Below are 24,503 nucleotides of genomic sequence, written 5' to 3'. Positions count from 1 at the left end.
TCATTATTATCTCTACTGGCAACAATGAAGAAAACATAGCCCTTATATAACACATTTCATCATCAAATTGATTCAAAAATTAAACTGGTTAGCTTCAACATCTACCCAATGTACATCTCCCTGTGGCTTAACATTAGACAAGAACATTTTCAGAAAGGAAATTAAAAAAAAATTGCCCCCAGGATCCACCAATTGTTAAAATTTCTATATATGAGGGGTACTGGGTGGCTCCATTGGTTAAGCAGCTGCCTTTGGCCTAAGTTATGATCTCAGGGTCTGTTCAATGGGGAGTCTGTTTGTCCCCCCCCTGTGCTCCTTCCCACCATTCATTCTCTCTCTCTCTCTCTCTCTCTCTCTCAAGTAAATAAAATCTTCAAAAAAAATTTTTTTTAATTCCTATATATACAAGGCTTTCTTCTATGTCTTGACCATGTTTCCAAAGACCCTTGAAAACTAATGGCACTACCTCTAATTGAAAAAAAAAAAAAATGAAAACAATAGGGAATTAGTAAATTATGGTATATTCAAACAATGGAACTGTATGCAGCTCAAAAAAATTAGGAAGCACTTTATTTTTTTTAAAGAATGGTCTCTAAGATACATTTTTTCACTGAAAAATGAAAAATACTATGTACAGTAAGGCTATTAATTTTGGCTTTTTCTTAAGGAAAAATATATACACATGAATTATCAGTTATATGTGCATACATCTATAAAAAGGTAATAAGATCTGGTAAGAGTTTTGTCTATAAGGAGAAAAACTGAAATATAGGGGTAAGATAGACACCTTGCCGTATACCCTTTTGGATTTTTTCCAGGTGACTGTGTTGCTTATTTAAAAAATACATTTTTGTTTTTAAATGTGGGAGGAGAGGGGCAGAGGAAGAAAGAGAATCTTTTTTTTTAATATTTTTTTTAATTTTTATTTATTTATGATAGTCACACAGAGAGAGAGAGAGAGAGAGATAGAGGCAGAGACACAGGCAGAGGGAGAAGCAGGCGCCATGCACCGGGAGCCTGACATGGGATTCGATCCCGGGTCTCCAGGATCGCGCCCTGGGCCAAAGGCAGGCGCCAAATCGCTGCGCCACCCAGGGATCCCAAAGAAAGAGAATCTTAAGCTGAGTATGGAGCCTGAGACAGAGCTCAATCTCACCAACCTGCAATCATAACCTGAGCTGAAATCAAGAGTAAGATGCTTAACTGACTAAGCCATCTAGGCATCCTAAAAAATACACTTTTAAATTTTAAAAAATCTAAGATTACTGAAAAATTATAATATATATAGATGACATGCTGATCCACTATCAGCAAAGCTTATGCTTTTCAGTTTACAACAGTAAGGACAGACTTATACTGATGTGTAAAGGACATGTCACACCGGCATAATTTTCTAACATAAGCTTTTGGAATCAAAATTATAATGTGGGATGCCTGGCTGGTTCAGTTGGTACAGCATGCAACTCTTGATCTCTGGGTTTTAAGTTCAAGTGCCATGGTAGGTGTAGAAATTACTTAAAAATAAAATCTTACATATCAAACAAACAGAAAAAAAGTATAACCTAACCTGCCCTAATTATTCCTTCCATAGACAGAGACATTTCCCAGGCCCCTTGGTTGCTGATACTTACTTTTGAATATAAACAGTACAAACAACCATACAATGCAAGTAGATTTTATATTTATGAATTTTAAGGCATTTGAAAACTATTTAGTGGGAAACAAATACCATTACCTGCATATGAAAAAAGGCATAAGGCAAAATCTACATGGCCTGCTTAAGATCAACAAGTAAGTTAAAAGAGAGACACATTAAAACCTAACATTTTGGGGTGCTGAGTGACTCAGTGGTTGAGCACCTGCCTTTGCCTTTAGGTCATGATTCCAGGGTCCTGGGATGGAGTCCCACATGGGACTTCTTGCAGGGAGCGTGCTTCTCCCTCTGCCTATGTCTCTGCCTCTCATTCTGTGCCTCTCATGAATAAATAAATAAAATCTTTTTTTTTTTTTTAAAGAGCAATGACAAATTTAAGCACAGTTTTGAAGCTTAAGTACAGCAAGTGATCACAAATTCCAAGACTATAGAGTTTAAATCAGCATATATGAAATATCCACTGCATGACATTTTAAGGAAAAGAAAAACAACTGGCAAGTCAAGTGAATGTTGACCTTTAATGGCAAATTAGTGACTTTTTTTTTTTTTCTAAAAATTTAAGTGTTTTCCTGATCAGACATGAAGAATACCTGGTCGAGGGAATCAGGTTGAGTATCCCATTGAGCACGTAGCTGAACTCTGCATGATCCTGAGCAACAAGGGCCACCAGACCCTCACAGCAGGCCGTTCGAACCACCACGTTATCACTGCAACATTTCTCCCACAGCAAGTTCAAAGCTGGAGTCTGAAATCAAACCAGTGATTAGAAGACACTTCCAATGAGAAGCAAAGGCAATGCATACCCCCAGCCATTCATGGAAGTGTCACAGTGGGCTAGCTTTCGTACACAGATGATGCTCTCATCCTATCATTTGTAGAAACGAAAGTCAATCTTCCAAGAGAGGTAATGGATGTGTTCTGATACAACAACTCTTGCTCCTCTGGTGTCTCGGCTATAAAATAAGGCTGGCTACAGACAGAGGTATGACTTGGGTTGGAACAACCCAACGAAACTGACAGGGGATCAAAACTAAGACTTGGCTCTAGCACCATGCTCCAACCAAGTCCTTGAACCAGACACCATCAGTATCAGCATAGCAGTTAAGTGTAGGCTGAACACCAACTCGTGCCTATGCTTCAAGCCCTATATGCAACAACCTTTCCAAAGCATGTCTCTGCTGTCCTGCCAAACTCTATCACCTACATGCACCCCCACATCCCCTACAATGTCCCTGCCCCCTGAGGAAAGACAGTGAAATATAACAGGATGCCAGCAAGCTACCAGCTCCATGGCTTCCAGCAAGAGCCCAGAAAACTGTTTTGGTCAAAAAATAAACTGACTTTTTGTCCCCTCAGACTGTGAAACTGTCATCTTCCATAGAAAAGCATCAGAAGGGCACAAAAATCCTATAAAAGCAGAGCTTCTAGCTTTCCCAACTTCCTCAAGAAGCCATGAACCACCCCACCAGAGGTTCACAACTAATGATAAACCCGTATATGAATTGTGGGGGTAAGTCCATTTAGATTTACATGCGATTTGGGTTTTGGTTTTGGTTTTTGTTTTTTTTCTTTTTGTTGTTGTTGTTGTTGTTGTTTCAAAGAGCACATCATGACGCTATTTTTCCCACTTCCTGACATAAGTTATTAGAAAAATATACAATTTGAGAAGAAAAATCGAGAGCCTCAGCTCCCACAGAATAACTAAAAGAATAAAATCAACATCATATTGTGCCCACTTTCCCACTGTAGGTGGCTCTGAGAGCCTTTCTAATCTTACAATCCCACTATACCAGAACAACACAGTTAACAGTCACTGCAGGAAAGAAATATTTATATTCTAGTTCTTTTATTCAGAAGAAAATTTTATTCACCTGTATGGCCAATATCAGAGGGTTCTAAATGTCATTACCCCGTGATAAGCCAGAAAAAATGAAATAAATGAATAAAAAAACATTGCCTCAGGCATTACTGTGCTCTCATGGAAGTAAGCATTCATGTATTAATAGAAGAGAAAACAGTTAGAGGGATTTGACACATTCAATAAATCCTGGCAGTTTAAGTAAAACCACTAGATCATCTCAGAGTACATAATGTGATTAAAGCAGGATTAAAATCAGCGTTCTCAGAAAACCTGATTTAGAAGACTACATACGAATACCAGATAAATGCCAATTAGTGAAGTTTGCCTCTACTCTTATTTCAACACGGCAGCCGAAGCTGTAAAGAGATGTAACTTGGAGCAGCTAATCAAAAGCAATGTGAGAAGGGAAATTAATTATTTCTGTTATGAAAAAAAAATTATTATTTCCATCATCTATATTCTCCAGAGTTTACCTGAGAATAAGTGGAGTTTCCAATCATAGGTCATAAGTGGAGTTTCCAATCATCAGGTCAAAATATACAACACTAGTTGACCCAAACCCAGTAGTCTACATCTCAGTAAGCTGAACACTGCTTCAACTCTTAGCACTCATCTCTTAGCACTATCCTCTGCGTGGTACGCAAATTTTCCTTCAGCTGCAAGTACCAACATATGTCTCTGCCTCTCTCTGTGTCTCTCAAGAATAAAAAATAAATAAATCTTTTAAAAATAAATAAAATAAAATAAAATAAAACTGTAAAGAATTTGGAAGAATAACATCGCAAACCAAACAAACAAACCCAGTTCAGAATCATTTCTGCAGTGACCTGAAACAAAAAAAGTGCCTATGTGCTACTGGCAGCAGTATCTGAATAGAAGTCAAGCACAAAGTTGAATACAGACCTGGTTTGTGGATTGGTGGATCTTTTCTGAAAAACCATTTTCCTTTAGAACTGCAGCAATAAGATGACCCACAGCCTTAAAAAAAAAAAAAAAAAAAAAAAAAGTCAGTAAATACATGGGATCAGAAGTTCTCTCCAATTAGCACATTTGAAGGTAACACGTGTCAGTAGTAGTTGACATGAAACAAAAAAACCACTAGGTGATAGGAGTATCAGTGTGCCAGGCAGTTAACTAGTAATAAAATTTCCATTCATTTGAGAGTCTGCTCTGTGGAAGGCACTGAATTAGGCATTCTACGTACATATAACTTCTTAGCTTCATAACAATGCTCAAAGTAAGCATTTTTATCCCAATAAGCAAACTATAGTTCATCCATGTTAAGAAAATAGTCAGATTTTCAGTTCAAATTGCTGTCAGTTAGTATTAGAAAATAATGTGAGATTGCTTCATCCATTAAACCACGAGACAAATGAGAAACTCCACAGCTTTTAAAATCATTTTTGCATCTAAATGAAATCTATCATGCTTCATCATGCCCTTAATGAAGATGGAGAAAACTCATCCCTATCTTTATGACCATGACTCATACAGATCTGAACCAAGAGGTCTCCCCCTACCACAACCATTCTCTCTCGCTTAGGCACTAGGATTTAATTTATTATTCTCTCATAGGCTTTAGCTCTTTCATAAGCTTTTGGTCTCATCAATCTCTAAAATTTTCCCATACCCTGCTTTGGGCAAAAAGCCCAAAATTAAATCTAAGGACTCTTAGAGAGGTGTGTTGATGACATAAACACATAAATACCATTCTTTCTTACCACCTCAACTCCATTCTCTTGGTTCTTCACCACTACCCAGCACTGCTGTGCTGTCCTAGAACTATAGGCTAGCAACAGTGACAGCCATTCTGCATATGGGCTGGAAAGAACTTTCCAACTATACCAAGTGTTGATCTTATATTTGGACCAATGCAGGATACATCTGTGAATCCCTGTCTTGTAGTCTCCGGAAAAGCTCACCAAAAAATGCTGCACCCCCCCCCTTCTTTGTTTCTTTTCATATTTCACACATGGGAAATTTACATAGAAGACCTCAATGCTTGATGATCTCAGTTTTGTAATATAAATCACTCATTTACAGAATAAAAAGTTTAGATCAATTAACTGTCTCTTACCTCCTAGTTAAAAGAATAGTACCAAGAATTGAAAACCAGTGAACAGTTCTAGTACTTGTTTACAAAATATACCATATTTCATTGAATATAACTGGACATCAACTTCAAGATGCACTCTTATTTTACATACAACTAAGGAAGAAAGGCTGCCAACTAATTGATGTTATATAATGCACATGATAATTCAGAATTTTGATTTTATATTAATGAAAGAGTTCCTTCCAAACGTCATGGCCAAGTTCACAATTGTGCAGGCCATACGAACAGTATAACAGCTGCTGCCACTAGTTACTAGATGCAACCCAATTTCAAAGATGTTAAAATGTGAAAAAAAGGTGTGTGAATCAATGAAATATGGTGCTAACACTAAGCAGCGGTTACAGAATAAGAAGTATTCACAGAAAACAGGGCACAATTGCAAGAACCACATAAAACTAGTATGAAACACAACAGGGACAAAAAAAAATTAAATTTTTTTTCAAAAAAGCTCCCGTTCCTATTTAGAAAAAAAGACTAGAGGAAGATCAGCTTACTGACCAACATCCCCCCAACTGTCCACTAGGTCCAACTTCTCCGGTTTGCCTTTCCATGTTTTTTTTCTAACAAATCAGAGAATATAGGCTACCTTGATTTTAAAGCACGAAATCCAAGGGTAAATGACCCTCTGTTGTTACTTAAATTTTCCATAATAGAAGAGTTTAAGGAGACATCATCCATGAAAAAAAATACATGTACACTTCTCACTTAATTCAACAATAACACACATAGACATTGCTTGGTTATCTATGCTAATGAAGGGACTCCAGGCACAGAAAAATAAAAACTGTGGACGGTGTATCTTCCAAGTCTTCATCTTCCTCTTTATGGTAAGGACCTGTGTCGCACAGGATAGGACTCCAACCCAGTCAGGTAGAAGGGAATCTTGCATAAGGAGTGTTCTACTCCTCATGGAAGGGTTCCCCACTACCCAGCTAAGTCAATTCCCACAGCAGGTATCTCTGGAGTAAACAGCTGCAAGCATCCAAGACGCTGTAAGTCGTTCAGTCTTCAGGCTGGCTCCTGCTGGTCTCCTGGCTTCACTCGCACAAGAAAAGACAGTAAGCTATTATGGTACCTTGACTAACCAGAATGCTTCTCATTAGTGGAAGGCTCACCACTAACCACTTTTGTTTGAATCCTAATCATCGAAAAGCTCTCTAAGATAAATTATCACCAGCCCCTGACTGTGTTAGTAGACACATCAAATTCTTTCATCCAGGATATTTTACTTACTGAATGTTTGTTATTATGGTCAAAATGTCGTATTCTTAATAGTTGTACAGGGGTAAAAGATACCATTTTAAATATCAATCTCTCATACTCTGTAGATGTATAACCATTTATTTCTATTCCCAACAATTATAGACTTAAAAAAAAAAAACACAAATCTAGGGGAATCATAGTTAAGCAAGGTTTTATTATGTTAAGAAGAAAAGTATGATACAAATAGATGCTGAGATTGGTCAATTTCAAATATTCACTTTCCTATGTCACAAATACATTTTCATTTTATTTTTTTAAAGTAATCTCAACACCCAGCGTCACATGCTCTACTGCCTGAGCCAGCTGGGTGCCCCTTGAATATAAATTTTCAGGTTAACTTACATAAAAGTTAATGAAGTGATATATATACACAATTCTACATATAGAATAAAACATGTTAAAAATGTAAAGTTCATTTGTTACCAGAAAGCAAAAATAATTAAATAAGTAAAAATTACCTGTGATTGGATAAGAGAATTTGGAAATTCAAACCTTTTCCTGATATCATCTGACATTTTTGCTTCTCTTAAATATATACATGGAGACTCTGTAATCAAAACAAAAGAATATTTGTTAGTCTGGAAAAGGAGTTCAAACCAATTATTCCTCAAATAACATGAAAGTAATTCATTCTAAAGACAACAATGGAAATAAAGCATAGGGCTCTACAGTGTAATTGCAACCACTCTAGCCCACAAATGCCATGACTGATAAATAAACTACAATGCTCAACCACTCTTGGTTTTTCCCATTAGAGTAAATCCTAGAACAGATTAATTCACACTATTGAAACCCCCCAAAAATCCAAAAGCTCAAACCTAAATAACATGATTTTAAAAGTTCAACCACATGTTTGAAATAGAAAGTCTTGGGGCACCTGGGTGGCTCAGCCAGTTAAGTATCTGCCTTCGGCTCAGGTCTTGATCTCAGGATCCTGGGATGGAGCCCCACATCTGGCTCTCTGCTCAGCAAGGAGTCTGCTCTCCCTCCCTCTCCCTCTGTTCTCTCTCTCTCTCTCTAATAAATAAATAAAATCTTTATTCAAAAAAATAGAAACTCTTTCATAGGTCAAAACTTCTAAGGGAAAAAGAATCAAATTTTTACAAAATTGCTTAAACTATACAACAGTTTGATGCAAGCTTTCATATAAGTACTCATCCAACTGCTGGTAACAAGTATAAAGCCTAGGTGAGCTTTTTTCAGGAAGTATAAAAATGACCTAGAAACTCACACATTGAAACAGATTGCTAATCTGCTAAAAGAGCAAGCAATTGGGCAGCCCTGGTGGTGCAGCGGTTTGGTGCCACCTGCAGCCTGGGGTGTGATCCTGGAGACCTGGGATCGAGTCCCACATCGGGCTTCCTGCATGGAGCCTGCTTCTCCCTCTCCCTCTGCCTGTGTCTCTGCCTCTCTCTCTGTTTCTATGAATAAATAAATAAAATCTTAAAAAAAAAAAAAAGCAAGCAATTAGCATCAACTTTTATTTTTTTTATTTTTATTTCTTTATGATAGAGAGAGAGAGAGAGAGGCAGAGACACAGGCAGAGGGAGAAGCAGGCTCCATGCACCAGGAGCCTGACATGGGATTCGATCCCAGGTCTCCAGGATCCTGCCCTGGGCCAAAGGCAGGCGCCAAACCGCTGCGCCACCCAGGGATCCCCAGCACCAACTTTTAATATATACATCACACCTCTCATTCCTACTGGGTTTTCAAAAAAAAAAAAAAGGAAAGAAAGAAAGAAGAAAGAAAGAAGAAAGAAAGAGAAGGAAGGAAGGAAGGAAGAAAGGAAGGAAGGAAAGAAAAAAGAAAAAAGAAAAAAGAAAAAGAAAAGAAAAGAAAAGAAAAGAAAAGAAAAGAAAGAAAAGAAAAGAAAAGAAAAGAAAAGAAAAGAAAAGAAAAGAAAAGAAAAGAAAAGAAAAGAAAAGAAAAGAAAGAAAAGAAAAGAAAATCTTTTCAAGTATACAAAAAGGATGGAGGAGGACAAGGTGGTAGAGAGAAGTCTCCAATTCTAAGAGGATTTCCTAAGGATCTCAACATATCCAGTCCATGCAGCAATGAACCCACCAAATTACACTACTTTGAAAAATAAGATGCTCCAGGGGTGCCTGGGTAGCTCAGTTGGTTAAGCACCTGACTTTTGAGCTCAGTTCAAGTCTTGATTTCAGGGTCGTGAGTTCAAGCTCTTGCTGGCGAGGAGCCTACTTTAAAAAAAAAATTTTTTTTTTAATTCCAGGCAGTCCAGGTTACCTTATAAAAATAAGTCACAAAACCAAGCTCTCCTGGTCTCACAAATGGAGGTGCCTTGTGTTGAACGCATGACTCTTACTACTTTCCTCCTCTTCCCCCAAAGCTGAACTTTCTGAATGTATCCTATATCCTAGCCTTCTCCAATATCCAGGGCCAACTTTATTCCCTCGAACTTGACATTTCACAGCACTGAAACAGCTTGTTCCAAGATTACAAATTATATCCCCTATTAAAATCTACTCATTAGTTTACACCTGTCATAATTTCTTCAACTTCCCAGATGTGTCCATCTCCTCCTTCTTGCAATAATCTTTTGCTCTTTGGAAATCCGTAAAATATCATAAAACAATTTCCCAAAGTGTATCCCCGGGAAACCTAGGATGAAGAAATTTCCACAAGAGCAAAAGAAGGACTTTGTAGGGAACATATTGGCACTATGAATTTTCATTCATTCATTCACTCAAATACTTATTAGCTGTCTATTTGGGGTTACATACTGCTCCAGATGCTTAGGCAACCTCAGGGAACAGGACAGACAAAAGTCCCTATACTCATGGAGTTGAGTATTACAGAAACACTTTCTATTTTAAATACAGCAGCCAGGGTCAATCCCTTCTAGAGAAGATGACATCTGGTGAGTTAGCCCTACCAGATATGTGGGAGAATTATCACAGGCATGGTTAACAGTGAGTGCAAAAGCCCAAAGCTCATCAAGTACTTAAGGCTGGGGTTAGAAAAGCAAAGAAAGGAGTCAGGAGTGGGTGAGGAGGAAGAGAATGGGAAATCAGAAAGTCAGTGAGAAAGTCAGACCATGAAAAGCCCTGTAGGTCACCAGAAGGACTAATGTATCTATCAAGTGAAATGGTAAGGTTTCAGGAAAAAAATGATAAGATTTTAATAGAATCACTTGAAATGAGAAGTTTTCAGATTCTACATATATTTGAAGGCAGGGCCAATGTGGTTGCTAATGATTGGCTGAGAGTATAGAAGAAAGGGTCACAGATGACTCCAAAGTGTTTGATCTGAGTACCTTTAATTTTAATCTCAATTCCTTTGGGCATTTTATACATTAAACAAAACATTTTGTACATCACTTACCCTGGCATTTTTTACTAAGAGGAAAAGATAGATTTGCATCAACTAAGATAGGGAAACTAGTTTGTGGGGAAAGACTGGGAATTTCATTTTCAACAGGTAAAGTTTCAGATGTCTAATAATATCCAAATGGAAATGTCAGGTAGAAAGTTGAATACATGAGCCTATAACTGAACAAACAGATCTTAGTTGAAGATATAAAGGATGGTGCACACTAATTATAGAATCTGAAAGGTACTAAAGCAAGAAGTCTAATTAACTTTGCTTAACCCAGAGTTTACCAAACTTATCTGATCATGGCACCCTTTTTCTAGAAATATCTGTTAACAATCTATACAACCAGCCTTTCGTGGGATATGCACTGGGAAACTACTCTACTGACTCCTACTCTTTTATTCCACTTTCTGCACTGCATCTACCTTCCCACTCCTGAGTTCCTTGCTTTCTGCTTCCTTCATGGAAACTCTCCCAGAGCCCAGTCCATGTCTCCAAATGCTTCCCTACTCTCTCTTATAAAGCCAGCAATTGGAGATGTCAAAAAGAAAGCACACAGTGGGTTGCCTGGCTGGCTCAGTTAGAAGAACACACTACTCCTGATCTCAGGATTGTGAGTTCAAGCCCCACGTTAGATGTAGAGTGTGCTTAAAAAAAATTAAAATCTTCATGAAAAAACGCTCAACATCACTCAGCATTAGGGAAATATTAAAACCAAAACGTGGGCAGCCCAGGTGGCTCAGCGGTTTAGTGCTGCCTTCAGCCCAGGACCTGATCCTGGAGACCCGGGATCGATTCCCGCATTGGGCTCCCTGCATGGAGCCTGCTTCTCCCTCTGCCTGTGTCTCTACCTCTCTCTCTCTCTCTCTCTCTCTCTCTCATGAATAAATAAATCTAAACAAATAAATAAATAAATCCACAATGAGATGCCACCTCACACTGGTCAGAATGGTTAAAACTAACAAGTCAGGAAATGACAAATGTTGGCGAGGATGGGGAAAAAGGGGAACACTCTTGCACTAATGGTGGGAATGCAAGCTGGCACAACTACTCTGGAAAAAAGTGTGGAGGTTCCTCAAAGAGTTGAAAATACAGCTACCCTACAACCCAGTTATGGTACTAGTAGGTATTTACCCCAAAGATACAAATGTGGGGATCCAAAGGGGCACCTGCACCCCAATGTTTATAGCAGCAAAGACAAAAATAGCCAAACTATGTGTGTAGATACACATACACACAACATATACCTATGGAATATTACTCAACCATCAAAAAGGAAGAAATCTTACCATTTACATCGACATGGACAGAACTGAAGAGTATTATACTGAGCAAACTAAGTTAATCAGAGAAAGAATTATCATATGGTTTCACTCATATGTGGAATTTAAGAAACAAAACAGAGGATCATAGGGGAAGGGAGGGAAAAATAAAATAAGATGAAATCAGAAAGGGAGACAAACCACAAGAGACTCTTATCATAGGAAACAAACTGAGGGTAGCTGGGGGGGGGAGGGGGCTATGGGGTAACTGGGTGATGGGCATTAAGGAGGGTACATGATTTAATGAGCACAGTGTTATAGGTAACTGAAGAATTACTGAACTCTACATCTAAAACTAATGATATGCTACATGTTAACTAATTACATTTAAATAAGTTTTTAAAAATCTTTTAAAAAAAGAAAGAAAAGAAAGATCAAGAAAGAACCTATCTTCTCTCACAATCTCACAAACACATTTACCATTTTAGTTCCACTTTTCCCAGTGTTCTCAAATAGAGTTCCTTTGCTATGTCCTCCACATCCACTCAATCACAAGGTTGCTTTCATCCCTCCTAGCACCCCAGAGCCTACCTCTCTATCCCATTTCTACCCTTCTCATATCAGGTCTCCCTGCTAGGCTTACTTCAGTAACTGCTTAGTCTCAAGGATCTCCACACATGAGCACATCCCATACACTGCTTTCAGATGAATTGTCCTAAAATGTAATTTCCATCACATCATTTCCCTGTGAAGAATTCAGAGCAGGGTTTCACTAGCCTGTCAGATTAAATGCAAATTCTGATTCCTAGCTTTTAAACCCTCCATCAAGCATCTCTCCCAGTCGTCTTCATCATCACTGCTGTCTAATTCCAATCTGGCTACAACAGTTTTCAAATGAGTCCCATGTTGCTCAAAATGTGCTCATTCCTAAGGAATTTTACTTATGCTGTTCTCGCCCACATAAAATGCCCTTTTCTGTATGTTCCCACTATTTAAAGATAAAATATCTCTCATAGCACATCTTTTCTGTTGAGACTTTTCCAAGTAGTCACATACTCTAGAAGTCACCTTGTTCTCTATTTTTTTAGTATTCGGGCTGGCGCATACCATGTGACTATTTGCTTTGGGATTGAAAATATTTTTTTTTCCTAAAGGGTCAGATAGCAATTACTTAAATCCGCCACTGTAACAGGCAAATAGCCATAGACAATACATGAACACTAGACCATGGCTCTGCTCTGATAAAACTTTATTTACAAAAACAGGAGGAGAGTAGGCCATAGTTTTGCTCACTCCTGGTTTAATTAATCACAATTTTTTAAATTAATTTATAAAATGTATTAACACAATTGCTAACAATGACGTTCAAATTTGGCCCTGTGCTTTCAAGCACAAGTAAATATATATACACACACAAGATAAATAATATATCTTTTATTATCTAAAAGATGAAGGGAAGGAAGGAAGTATCTTTTGTCAAAGAAAATAAACTTCATGTCTCTAAATTCTGAAGGAGGGGATCCCTGGGTGGCGCAGCGGTTTGGCGCCTGCCTTTGGCCCAGGGCGCGGTCCTGGAGACCCGGGATCGAGTCCCACGTCGGGTTCCCGGTGCATGGAGCCTGCTTCTCCCTCTGCCTGTGTCTCTGCCTCTCTCTCTCTGTGTGACTATCATAAATAAATAAAAATTTAAAAAATAAAAATAAAAAAAATAAATTCTGAAGGAAATTTCTCAGGTCAGGTTTTATATCTATGGAATACAGAGTGATATAATAAACAATATTCTCAGTAACATAAGCTAAAGGGAATTTTATAATACTTTTTTTTTTTTAAACAAACCCTGGATAAAACCATGGGTTTTACTGAATTACACCATGTAATTCAGCAAAAGAGCCTCAGCAAATGGAGTCCAAGTACAGTTTTCTGACGATCTCATCTAACTCAGTAAGAAATAGACTTTGGACTATCCAGAGTAGCAGATGCTTATAAACATATCACAGAATAGACTTGCCCAAATGTCAACAGTGATAGAGCTAAATAGAAGAAAATGTGCGGTTACAGTCTCTGATCCGGGCCCAGAATCGTGGAATTCCAAAATGCTTTGGGGACAGATGAGCAGCTGGTTAGGCTAATAGCTTATTTTGCAGTAAAAAAGCCAAACCATACAGAAAGAACAACTTTGTCTCCAGGAGATAGGCCATAGGAGTATGAGGGTACCATTTGTATCAAAATCACTTAAGTACCGATGACAAAGTTTACAAAAGACCCAATATTTATGTGGCATTTTAGAGAATGAACACATTTTTTAAAAACATTTTTTAAATTATAACAACTTGACCTTTCCTTTTTTTTTTTTTTTTAAATTTTTATTTATTTATGATAGTCACAGAGAGAGAGAGAGAGAGAGAGAGAGGCAGAGACACAGGCAGAGGGAGAAGCAGGCTCCATGCACTGGGAGCCCGATGTGGGATTCGATCCCGGGTCTCCAGGATCGCGCCCTAGGCCGAAGGCAGGCGCCAAACCGCTGCGCCACCTAGGGATCCCCAACTTGACCTTTCCTAATAAACGGTCACTAAGCATTCTAAAAATCACTCCCCAAGCTGCATTATGTTTTGATATCAGCCTTGATTTGCTATCCTTGAGCTACAAACTGCAACTGTCTTTCATCTGCTAGAGACTTACACTTCAAGGTTAATCACAACCATTTGGCCTTTCAAGGTATCAGAACATCATATTCTCTTAGGGAATTTGAAAAAAAAAAAAAAAAAGTACATAATGCTTGCTTTAGCATCGGCAGCCTAGCTTATGTCCTACTTTATTTTTAATCTCAACTTCCTTTGGGCATTTCATGCATTAAAGAAAACAATTTATATATTACTTCTTACCATGACATTCTTTATAAAAGGGAAATCACTCACAATACGCTCCATAAACCACTTGTTACAAAAAAGTGTTTGATTTTTAAAGATTTATCTCCAAGCCCTCATTGTGCCTTTTTTGGCTGTCTAAATCTGAATCAGAAAGAGAATTTTTAATGAGTCTTTAAATTCCAAGTGCATCAAAGCATTTGTTTAACTTAAGCAATTATCACCTTACCTGCCAAAGTGTTCCAGCACCATAAGAATACTTCCAAGAAAACAAATCTATCGACTGCATTTTAGAGCTAATAAAGGAGCAGCAGAGAGAGAAAGCACTTTAGGTCTTCAACTTTCTCTAAGATATGAAAATACACAACCATATATCATACAAAAGTGTTTAGTGTCAAACTTCAAATGAAGTACATAATCTGGAAAACAAGAGACCTATTTGATTATTTTCACACTTGCTATGGGAACCCAGCAAGGGATTATGTAGGGTAGTTGGGGACAGGATGTTGGGGGAATGTCTGATGATCACAGAGAAAGATCACAAGAGAAAGATCTTTGAGCACCCTTTTGACTACCAAATTCCTTTATAGGAAGAACTCAGGGAAGCAAAGCATGTAGGGCAAGCCAGAGTTATAGAAGGTACAGTCTTGAAGCCAGTCTACATTAGCAGACTGATAAAAATACATACTTCATTCGCTAATGGGACCCTATGTTTCAGAGACACAAAATCTAGTATGATGTTTTTTTCCTTTTAAGACTTTATCAACTATTCCAATTATTAGTTATATAATCATTTGGTTTCTTCCTCCCACAAATTAAGCTAAAGAACCATCAGCCTAAGGATTTTAAACATATATTTGACAATTTTTTATTACTTTCATTTTAATAGCTTATACCAAAGCAGATAGCACCATCAATAAACTTGAGCTGATCCTAAAAGTTTATCAAGACTGACTCAGGGGAATATTCTCATCTCTCCTAGTTGCTTTGCCCAGCTTCTTAAAGAAGTAAAAAAAAAAAAAAAAAAAAAGTCTATGCTTTTTAACCACTCACCCTGCTTTGCTATCCAATATTTATGTCTTCCTTGTTCTTCTGCCTGTATAGCTTCTTGCCTACCACTTCTTGACTCCTAATCCCTTCTCCACATGCTCTGCAGAATTTGGGAGCTGGATTCTATTTCATTCATTCTGTATTGAATCCTGATAGCTGTTAGAAACTCAAGCTTAGCCTCAGCTCTTGCTTCAAAAGCTCAGAAATGGAACTGCCACCTGCCCTCTCAAATTAACAGGACAAGACGATTACGCCCCCCCTAACTATATGATCCATAAAAATGAAAAGATCATGGGGAAATCACAAGGAAAAGTTTTTAATACTACAGAGTGAGTGTAAGAAAATGGAGACCACTACCTCATCACTAAATTAAGCTGAGAGTAGAAAATACTTTTATATTAACCAGTAATTTCAACATCAAGCCGAGGTAGAGGGCAACTAGATGACAGAGACATTTGGTCAACTTTATAATCAGAGAAAAGCAGGAACTGCATAGTTGTGGCAGTGACTGCTAACCATCCTTCACTCTCTGTGTTCTCCTTCTGTATTAATAAAACTGTAGCCTGACCAGCTTCATCACATTTCCTGGCCTCAAGTACACTTAGGTACGACCATGTGTGTGGTCAAGTTCTCTCCAGTGAGTTTTAGCAAACGTGATACACCACTTCCAGGCTGCAACCCACTTCCTCCACTCTCAGCCTAACCAGTCTTAGCAATAACTCAAGATTCAACACGTGCATGAAGACAATGCCTCTAGCTCACTGTCAAAGAAACAAAATGGAAGGAACCTGACTCCCTAAATATAGCATGAGGCAGAACTATGTACCTGGCATTCCAACTATTATATGAGAAAGAAAGAATCTTTCACTTTGTATGAACCTCTGCATTTCAGGATCCCTTTGTTATGGTAGGTAGTACTTCCTTAAGTACTTACTACACAGTAGACCTGAGACTGTCTCCTTTCCGTTTGTTTTTTTTGTTTTGTTTTTTTGTTTTTTTTCCACTAAAGAAATGAAGAAATTGAATGTCAGAGAGGTTAAGCAACTTGCCAAAATGCTAATAAGCCTGGCAGTTCAGGTAAGGGAGGTTTCTTCACTTCCAACCCAATGTATCCCTGGACCATCAGTAGTAACATGAGGCCTGACCAGCACATTCCACGTTCCTGCACTGTGCCCCAGGAATTCCAGGACCTATAAATTCAAGTGCTGACCAAATTTAGGTGACTATGAGTTCTGATGATCTCACCAGTTGCAAAGTACTGAAATATATCTCGTTCCATTCAAATTCTTGCCTTTATAATTTAGTTCTTTCTCAGATTATGTCACATGCTACTTACTCACAGATTTTGAAATGAGAGTCTAAAATAAGATGAAAGGCAGGAAATTCCAACTTAGAACTGATTGCTGTCCAGAACCAGGCATTAAAGTGAAAAGACAAAACCACCTCCTTGAATAATGCCTTATTTTTTACATTTTCTCCAATTACTCTCGAGTAATTTTTAAAATGTCACATACATTTATGTATTTATGTGTTAAATACATTAAGGAACATAGATTAAAAGGTTATTTCTAAAAATCTAAAGATTTACTTATCTAGAATTCTTACAGTATCCAATCTGAGTCTTCAAATTAGCTCCTTTATGATTTTTTTCTATTACAATTTTTAAACATTTTTCTCTACCAAAAGAATATTCAAATTGCTCTCTATGGTTTTAAAATAAATGTTTTGGGGATCCCTGGGTGGCTCAGCGGTGTAGCACCTGCTTTTGACCCAGGGCGTGATCCTGGAGTCCTGGGATCGAGTCCCGCATCGGGCTCCCGGCATGAAGCCTGCTTCTCCCTCCTCCTGTGTCTCTGCCTCTCTCTCTCTCTCTCTCTCTCTCTCTCTGTCTATCATAAGTAAATAAATAAATCTTTAAAAAATAAAAAAATAAAAAAATGAAAATAAAATAAATGTTTTATGTTAATATAATCAAAATAATCTTTACACTATATTTATAATAAAACTGATACCAAAGATCTTACTAACCAAAAAAAAAAAAAAATCTTATTGACCAACAAATGTCTAATCTGAATAGCTAAAATCTCCATATTCATAATCTTACTTCAATTACTATTCAGTTACCTAGAATTTATTAAAGCATCACAGAATGTATTTTATAGGTATTTTACTTGTATTTCCTCCTCTCAAAAATGATTCTAATTTTGTGCACTGGTTCTCTAAAATAATTTACTTCTTAGCAAATATTATCTTGGAACAAACTGAAGTATTTAGGGAGTAATGATATGACATTACGGATCCTCTGTAAAATATTCCACTTACCCTCAAAAGGGTGAGGGAGGGGGATGACAGATAAAACAAGAATGTCTAAATGTCGATAATAGAGGAGTACATTCAAGTTCATAATACTGTTCCAGTTTTATGTATATTTGAAAATTTCCATAAGTTTTTTAGGCCTCCCACCATTAAAGACACAGAGAGAAGTCACTACCTATGAACCAAGGAAGAGGGTCTTCATCAAACCATACTGTCACCGTAATCTCAGATTGTCAGCCTCCAGAACTGTGAGAATTAAATTTGGGGGTTTTTAAGATATATTTATTAGAGAGAGAGAAAGCATGAATGGGAGGGACAGAGGAAGAGGGAAAGAGAATCTCCTGCAGATTCCATGCTTAGTGCAGAGCCCCAAGTGGGACTCGATTCCACTACCCTGAGACCATGATCCCAACCGAAACCAATAGTCAGACACTCAACTGACTGCACCACTCAAGCATCCCATCCCTGTTGTTTTGCTAAGTTTTTTAAAATCTCATATATTGGTTCTTACCAGGGGCCAGGCAAAATTATAAGCACTTTACCTATATAAACTCATTTAACCCTCCAACAACTCTATGAGATAGGTACTCATTTTACAGATAAAGAAACTGAGGGGGCAGCCCCGGTGGCACAGTGGTTTAGCGCTGCCTGCAGCCCAGGGCATGATCCTGGAGACCTGGGATGGAGTCCCACGTCTGGCTCCCTGCATGAAGCCTGCTTCTCCCTCTGCCTGTGTCTCTGCCTCTCTCTCTGTGTGTGTCTCTATGAAAAAAATAAATAAAATCTTAAAAAAAAAAAAAAACTGAGGCATGGAAAGTTAGGTAGATCATAAAGTAAGCTGAAATTCAAATCCAGATTTTCTGGGTACATGTGGACATGGAAAAGCCTGGAAAATACATGTTATGGGTGATTTTTATTTTTGCTTGTTTCTATTTTCTAAGTTTTTCACAAGAACATGTGTTTTTATAATTTTGAATAGTTACCAAAACATTTATTCAGATGCTAACATGTTCTTGAGAAGCAAAAGGTATGACTTTCTGAAACCAAATTACTGCAAGTATAGAAATTCATCACTAACAAGTGTCATACAGTGATCAACAAACTAGGAAAATTTTAGAAATGATAAAAGATTACTTTGTTATTAGCCATTTTACCAGTGCTTTATGGAAAGAATAATATTGAAACAAGGTCATGTAATTTAACTAGATAGATACAATTAACTTTAGACCACTTAAAACCTTCTTCCATTTTTAAAGAGAAACATAACTATTATAATTTTCCAATTTAGACTCCTGGGAAATTTTACACCAAAATAAAAGCTCTCATTCTTCAAAAGAATTATATTTGATTACACATAAATAGGCTTAGAAGTTAAATGCCAACATTTGTCTTGATTGCTGCTAACAGACCATTCAACCTCATTTCTTATTTTCCATGAAAACAAAATTATTAAGAGTTACAGTTCAGTTATTTTAACTTGCATTCTTAGTACTTATGCTGAAGAGCAATGAGCAAAGGAATTTTTTACAGGAAGATAGTAAATTTTGCAGCTATTAACTAAGTCAATGGTAGCCCAAGATGGGCATGGAGACTATATTCCAGTCCTGAATGGATGAATACAATCACAAAAACAAGATCACACTGCTGGAATCATTTGGAAATAAAACAGTGCAGTATGAAGCAATATCATGTTTTTTGCAAACCCTAAGACTGTCCATCATGAAGATGAACAAACGTCTTTAATCCAATTATGCTTACAGTCTTGTACACTTCTATCATCATCATGACAGAGCAACCTGACATAGAGACCGAAGTACATGGGGCTCAGGGTCAGTGCAAAGGGAACAAAGAACAAAGCCTAGACAAATCCTGGCAGCACCAACCATTAAAATCTATGATAATCACTTACTACCTCAGAGCCTGTTTCCTTTTTGGTTAAATATAGGGACACCTGCCTCACAAGTGGTTAGAGTAACATTATGAGTGTGCCTGAAAGCCAAGAGGATCTTGACATAGTAGATACTCTAAAAATATGTCCCCTCCCTCCCTTGATACCATGTGGGATGGTCAAGGGAGGTGAATGATGGAAGAAAACTTGAGTTTTAGTTATTTTTTTTATTTTTTTTAAATTTTTTTAATTTAATTATTCATAGAGACACAGAGAGAGAGAGGCAGAGACACAGGCAGAGGGAGAAGCAGGCTCCATGCAGAAGCCCAACGTGGGACTCGATCAGGGTCTCCAGGATCATGACCCTGGCCGAAGGCAGCGCTAAACCACTGGGCCACCGGGGCTGCCCTTGAGTTTTAGTTGTAAGTAGGTTTTCCCTGATCAAAGACCAGTGGGATCTTGTATGTAAGTCGCCAGCCTCAAAGTCAGAAATATAGCTGAATTTTAACATACCTGCTGAAAACCTTTCAATAGCTTCCCACTACATTTTGTAATAAAATAAAAACTTCTTAGAAATAGTGAAATGGACCATAAGGGAAAGGAGGAAAACTGAGTGGAGAAAAATTAGAGAGGAAGACAAACCATGAGAGATTCCTGGCTCTGGAAACAAATAAAGGGTTGCAGCAGAAGGGGAGGTTGGTGGGGAGATGAAGTGACTGGATGACGAGTATTAAGGAGAACACATGATGAGATTAGCACTGGGTGTTATACTATATGTTGGCAAATTGAATTTAAATATTTAAAAAAAAAAAAAAACTTCTTAGCATGGCCAAAAGGTCCTACATGATTTGGTCTTACAACTCACCCTTAGTCAGGAAGCTTTAACCACAATGAGCCCAATGTGTTCCATGAACCCCCCAAGCTCTTTCCAGCTCCAGGTCTGGAACTCTCAGGACCCTCAGCCTCAAGCATACTTGCCTTCTTGTTCAAACAGCTGACTCTTTATGTCCTCCATGTCTTCCCTTGAGCCTTCCCTATACCATTGCATCAAGTAGCTCCCAACCGACTACCCCCAGTGACCCATTACTTTCCTTCACAGCTTTATAACAATTTCAAATGATCATCATTTACTTATTTCTGCTGCCCCTCTCTGCCTCCCAGAGAAAGGCAAACTCTTGCATGCAGGAACCTGGTCTCTCTTTTGACCCCTGTAACCTCAGCATTTAACAAGCATCTCTGAATAACCAAAGCAAGACCTAGGATTTAGAATGCCAAGTTGGATGAAACCGTTCCTGTGTGTCAAGCACTCTGCACAACACTTTAAATAACTGATCCCATTGGATCTTCATAGTAACTCTGAGGTAGGTATTTATTAACTCCCACTTCCCACATGAGAAAGTAGGAGCTCAGAGAGGAAGTAACTTGCCTGAGGTCATACAGTGGTATTAATAGACAGGATTTATTGAGTTTTACCATGTGCCAGGCAGGCAACTGTCGAAGCTCCTTACAGGTCTTCTCTCATCCGATATTTAAAACAACCACATGACATGAGTACTATTATTATCCTCATTTTCATATGAAAAACCAAGTGAGGCAAAGAGAGGTCAAAATTAATTGCCTAATTATGTAAGAAGCAGAGCACAAATATGAACCATGCAATCTGCCTCCAAAGCTCATTCTTAGCCACTACTCTATATAGTTGACACAGAGTTTTTGTAAAATTAAGATAATCCATTAAAGCACTTTACTCATAACCAGGCATATTACAAACACTTTTAATATGTTAGCTATTATTATTCTTAGTCTGAATCCAACACCTTGCTTTTTCTATTACATCTTGCTGCATCTCTTTTAAAGAATCACTTTAAGAATCAAGCATCTCTTTAAAAAAAAATAGCTGGGTATGGATCTACAGTGTTAAATCAGGTTTCCAAAGTAGCTCATCAGCATATGCAGACAGTTCTGTACCTTTGTATATACTGCAATCTGGAAAATCATGTAATCAAGTCTAATACACAAAATTACATATTAAAGAGATGACCCCAGGGCACCAGGCTGGCTCCGTCAGTGGAGCTTGCCACTCTTGATACTGGGTTTGTTGGTTCGAACCCCATGTTGGGTATGGATATTACTTTAAAATATTTTTAAAAGGGGGGGGGGGCATGCCAAGCACAAAACACGAAAATAATCTGTCTAAACCTACCCTCATCCTATGGCACCAACCCCCACAATACATCTCCCACATTGTATATGTTCTTGGTTTTTTATTTTCATTTCACCACTGACCAATCAGTTTAAGTCCAATGGGCATCTAACAAAGAATAAAGATTGGCTACTTTTGTCATGGCAGCGCGGATCTTTAGTGAAGTCCATGCTTCTTGCCACTGATAACAACACTCCATATCTATATTCCCTATCCCTCCCTTTTTTTAACAAGCACAAGGCAGTTTATTAAAAAAAAAAATTTCCATTTTTTAAAACGAAGTAAATATTCATTGAAATAGATGAAAGCAATTATTTGCCCAAACAACTGCTCAAACACTACCACACAGACACAGATGGCTCTGCTTCCGCAAATGAATGCTTGGCTGGCAGGTAGCCCCACCATGTGACAGTTGGAAACACAGCTCCATGAGATAGGGAAATTTCTGCGTGGATGAGTTCACTTGTTTAAAAAAAAAAAAAAAAAAAACACAGTTTGAAATAATGGCGGAATGTTCCCGAAGAAATGTCCAGAAGCAAAAAAGATCCAACAGAAGCCACTGCACGTTCCTTCTCGGTTCCCACAGCTGTCTCAGAAAACAGAGCTGGAACCACAACTTGGCATTACATTCCAGGCAAAGAGACTAAGAGCACAAGGTGCAAAAGGACCACACTGCAGAGTGAGGCTCAGACAATTTCTAATGTCCCTTCTGGCCCTGAGAGGATAGTAATCAGTTCTCAAGATGTAGATCTTCTCATGATGAAGGGCCTGGCTTCCATCCATAGAGCAGCTGTACCTGCTCAGATGCTAGTGAAGAAGTATGTCAAGCAGGAAGGGTTCCTCACTGAGCCTGCTGTGTTATTCCCCTGGACTTCTGAGTTTCTCGAGGGAAACAGATGGATCTTATTCACTACTGCGGGGCCTGGTGTGCAATAAGCAGTTAATAAGTGTTTTCTGAGTTGCTGTGTTTAGCACAGTAGCTAATACACAACAGACTCAAAAAATGTTAGAATCAAAATTCTGCTGTTTCTTTTGCTTTCAGATCAACTTTCCAAAACAGAAACTGAGAAACAGCAAAAACAATCTGTATCTTTCTCACTGGTGAAGGCTCATGAAACAAAGGCCCAAATAAATTAATAAGAACCAGGAGTAGAAAAATAAATACGTAAACAACTTTATTATCAAATTAACACAGTAACCTGAATTCACTTACCAACATGTTCAGGGTTTGAAAATAATTCATTCTTTTTAGACACATCTCTTTCTCCCAGCTTTTTTTTTTTACTGAGCAAGTAAGTTTTGTGTAGGTAGTTTTTCTTTTTTTTTTTTTTTTTTTTTTGTGTGTGTGTAGGTAGTTTAAAGATGTACCAAGTCCAAATCCTAAATCAGAATCCAGATTAGTGAGATTTTATTACACTGTTATTCATTTTGGTATATTTTCTTTAAAAAAAAAAAGGTCAAAGAACACATGCAAAAGCTCACAAGACTGGTTTGTCACTGCTTCCAGCTGAATCTAATAGAGATGGAAAATAGGTCTTTGTTACTTGAATACATCATAAGTTTTACATGAATGCTTCAGTTGACAGCTATTATTTATCATAGCTATGCTCTTAATCTGCTATGTATTACAACCCTTTAGAAACCCACAGTATCACCTCTGCCTATTTCCCACTGGGGTAAAAGGCATTTTAAGCATGTAATTACCCAAAGAAGTAACATTTACTAATTTTCTATTACACAGCTAGTATCATTCATGACTGTTTTTATTTGTAGGGTGCTTAACAGTCAGAAACTCGTTAGCCTTCACAACTGTCCCGGGCGAAGCCTGTTAGTAAATCATTCCACATTAGCACAGAGACACCAAGCAGGGTATGCAAGAATTAGAAGAGGCTCCTGGAATAAAATACTGATATCCAATTAACAGTACAGGGTACAGTATGTCTTTCGGATAGTTCACTTTAAGATTATATTTAAACAAAGAAGATGAGGAGGAGGAGGAACAGGTGAAGGAGGAAAAAGCAACACATCGCTTCTCGTGGGAGTTTTTTAATTTCACAAATGTTAAAGCCAATACAATTTTTTTTTAAAGATTTTATTTATTTATTCATGACAGACACGGAGAGAGAGAGAGAGAGAGAGAGAGGCAGAGACGCGGGCAGAGGGAGAAGCAGGCTCCATGCAGGGAGCCAGACGTGGGACTCGATCCCAGGTCTCCAAGATCACACCCGGGACTGAAGGCGGCGCTACACCACTGGGCCACTGGGGCTGCCCTATGTACAGTTTCAGTGGAACTTTGCAACACTACCTTGGACGTAAATGACCAATGAGATGAACAGGAGCAAAGCCCTACAGACCAGCAGCTAACGATAAAAGCCAATGTTCAAAGAGCTGCATTTTAACCTCCAGAATTACTTCTGCCTATAGCCCGAATTCAAACACTGAAATTGCACCCAGCCAGGCTCACCTCCAAACTGATGCAAAAGTCCTCAAAGCCACAGAAATAAGGTAGAACCAGCATGGCCCCCAGGATGGCAAGAACCTCCCCAAACCCCACCCACCAAACTCAATTCCATTAGGAACTTAGCACAGTAAAGCTGAAAGTCTGAGGTAGGTTAAAACTAACCCACTCTGTAGGGGAGCAGGCAAGCAAGGTACTACTACTTGCTGAGCATTCGATCTTATGTTTGGCA

The 24,503-nt window shown here is 38.1% G+C and overlaps 1 protein-coding gene across 2 annotated transcripts in view; it reads right to left on the bottom strand.

Moving 5' to 3' along the window:
• FOCAD (focadhesin) overlaps positions 1–24,503 on the bottom strand; it is a 312,226-nt gene that overhangs the window by 270,410 nt on the left and 17,313 nt on the right. For both annotated transcript variants that reach the window (XM_077912127.1, XM_077912128.1), the window contains exons 2-4: positions 7,353–7,441; positions 4,419–4,493; positions 2,245–2,399 (exon numbers count right to left, since the gene is read on the bottom strand). In XM_077912127.1, coding sequence (XP_077768253.1) covers positions 2,245–2,399; positions 4,419–4,493; positions 7,353–7,409 — 287 coding nt within the window. In that variant the 5' untranslated portion in view covers positions 7,410–7,441. The remainder of the gene's footprint in view (positions 1–2,244; positions 2,400–4,418; positions 4,494–7,352; positions 7,442–24,503) is intronic.

Source organism: Canis aureus, chromosome 10, assembly GCF_053574225.1.
Source record: "Canis aureus isolate CA01 chromosome 10, VMU_Caureus_v.1.0, whole genome shotgun sequence".
Lineage (NCBI taxonomy): Eukaryota > Metazoa > Chordata > Mammalia > Carnivora > Canidae > Canis > Canis aureus.
The sequence above is the reverse complement of the archived record's forward strand: the minus strand, read 5'-3'. Positions and strand labels throughout refer to the sequence as shown.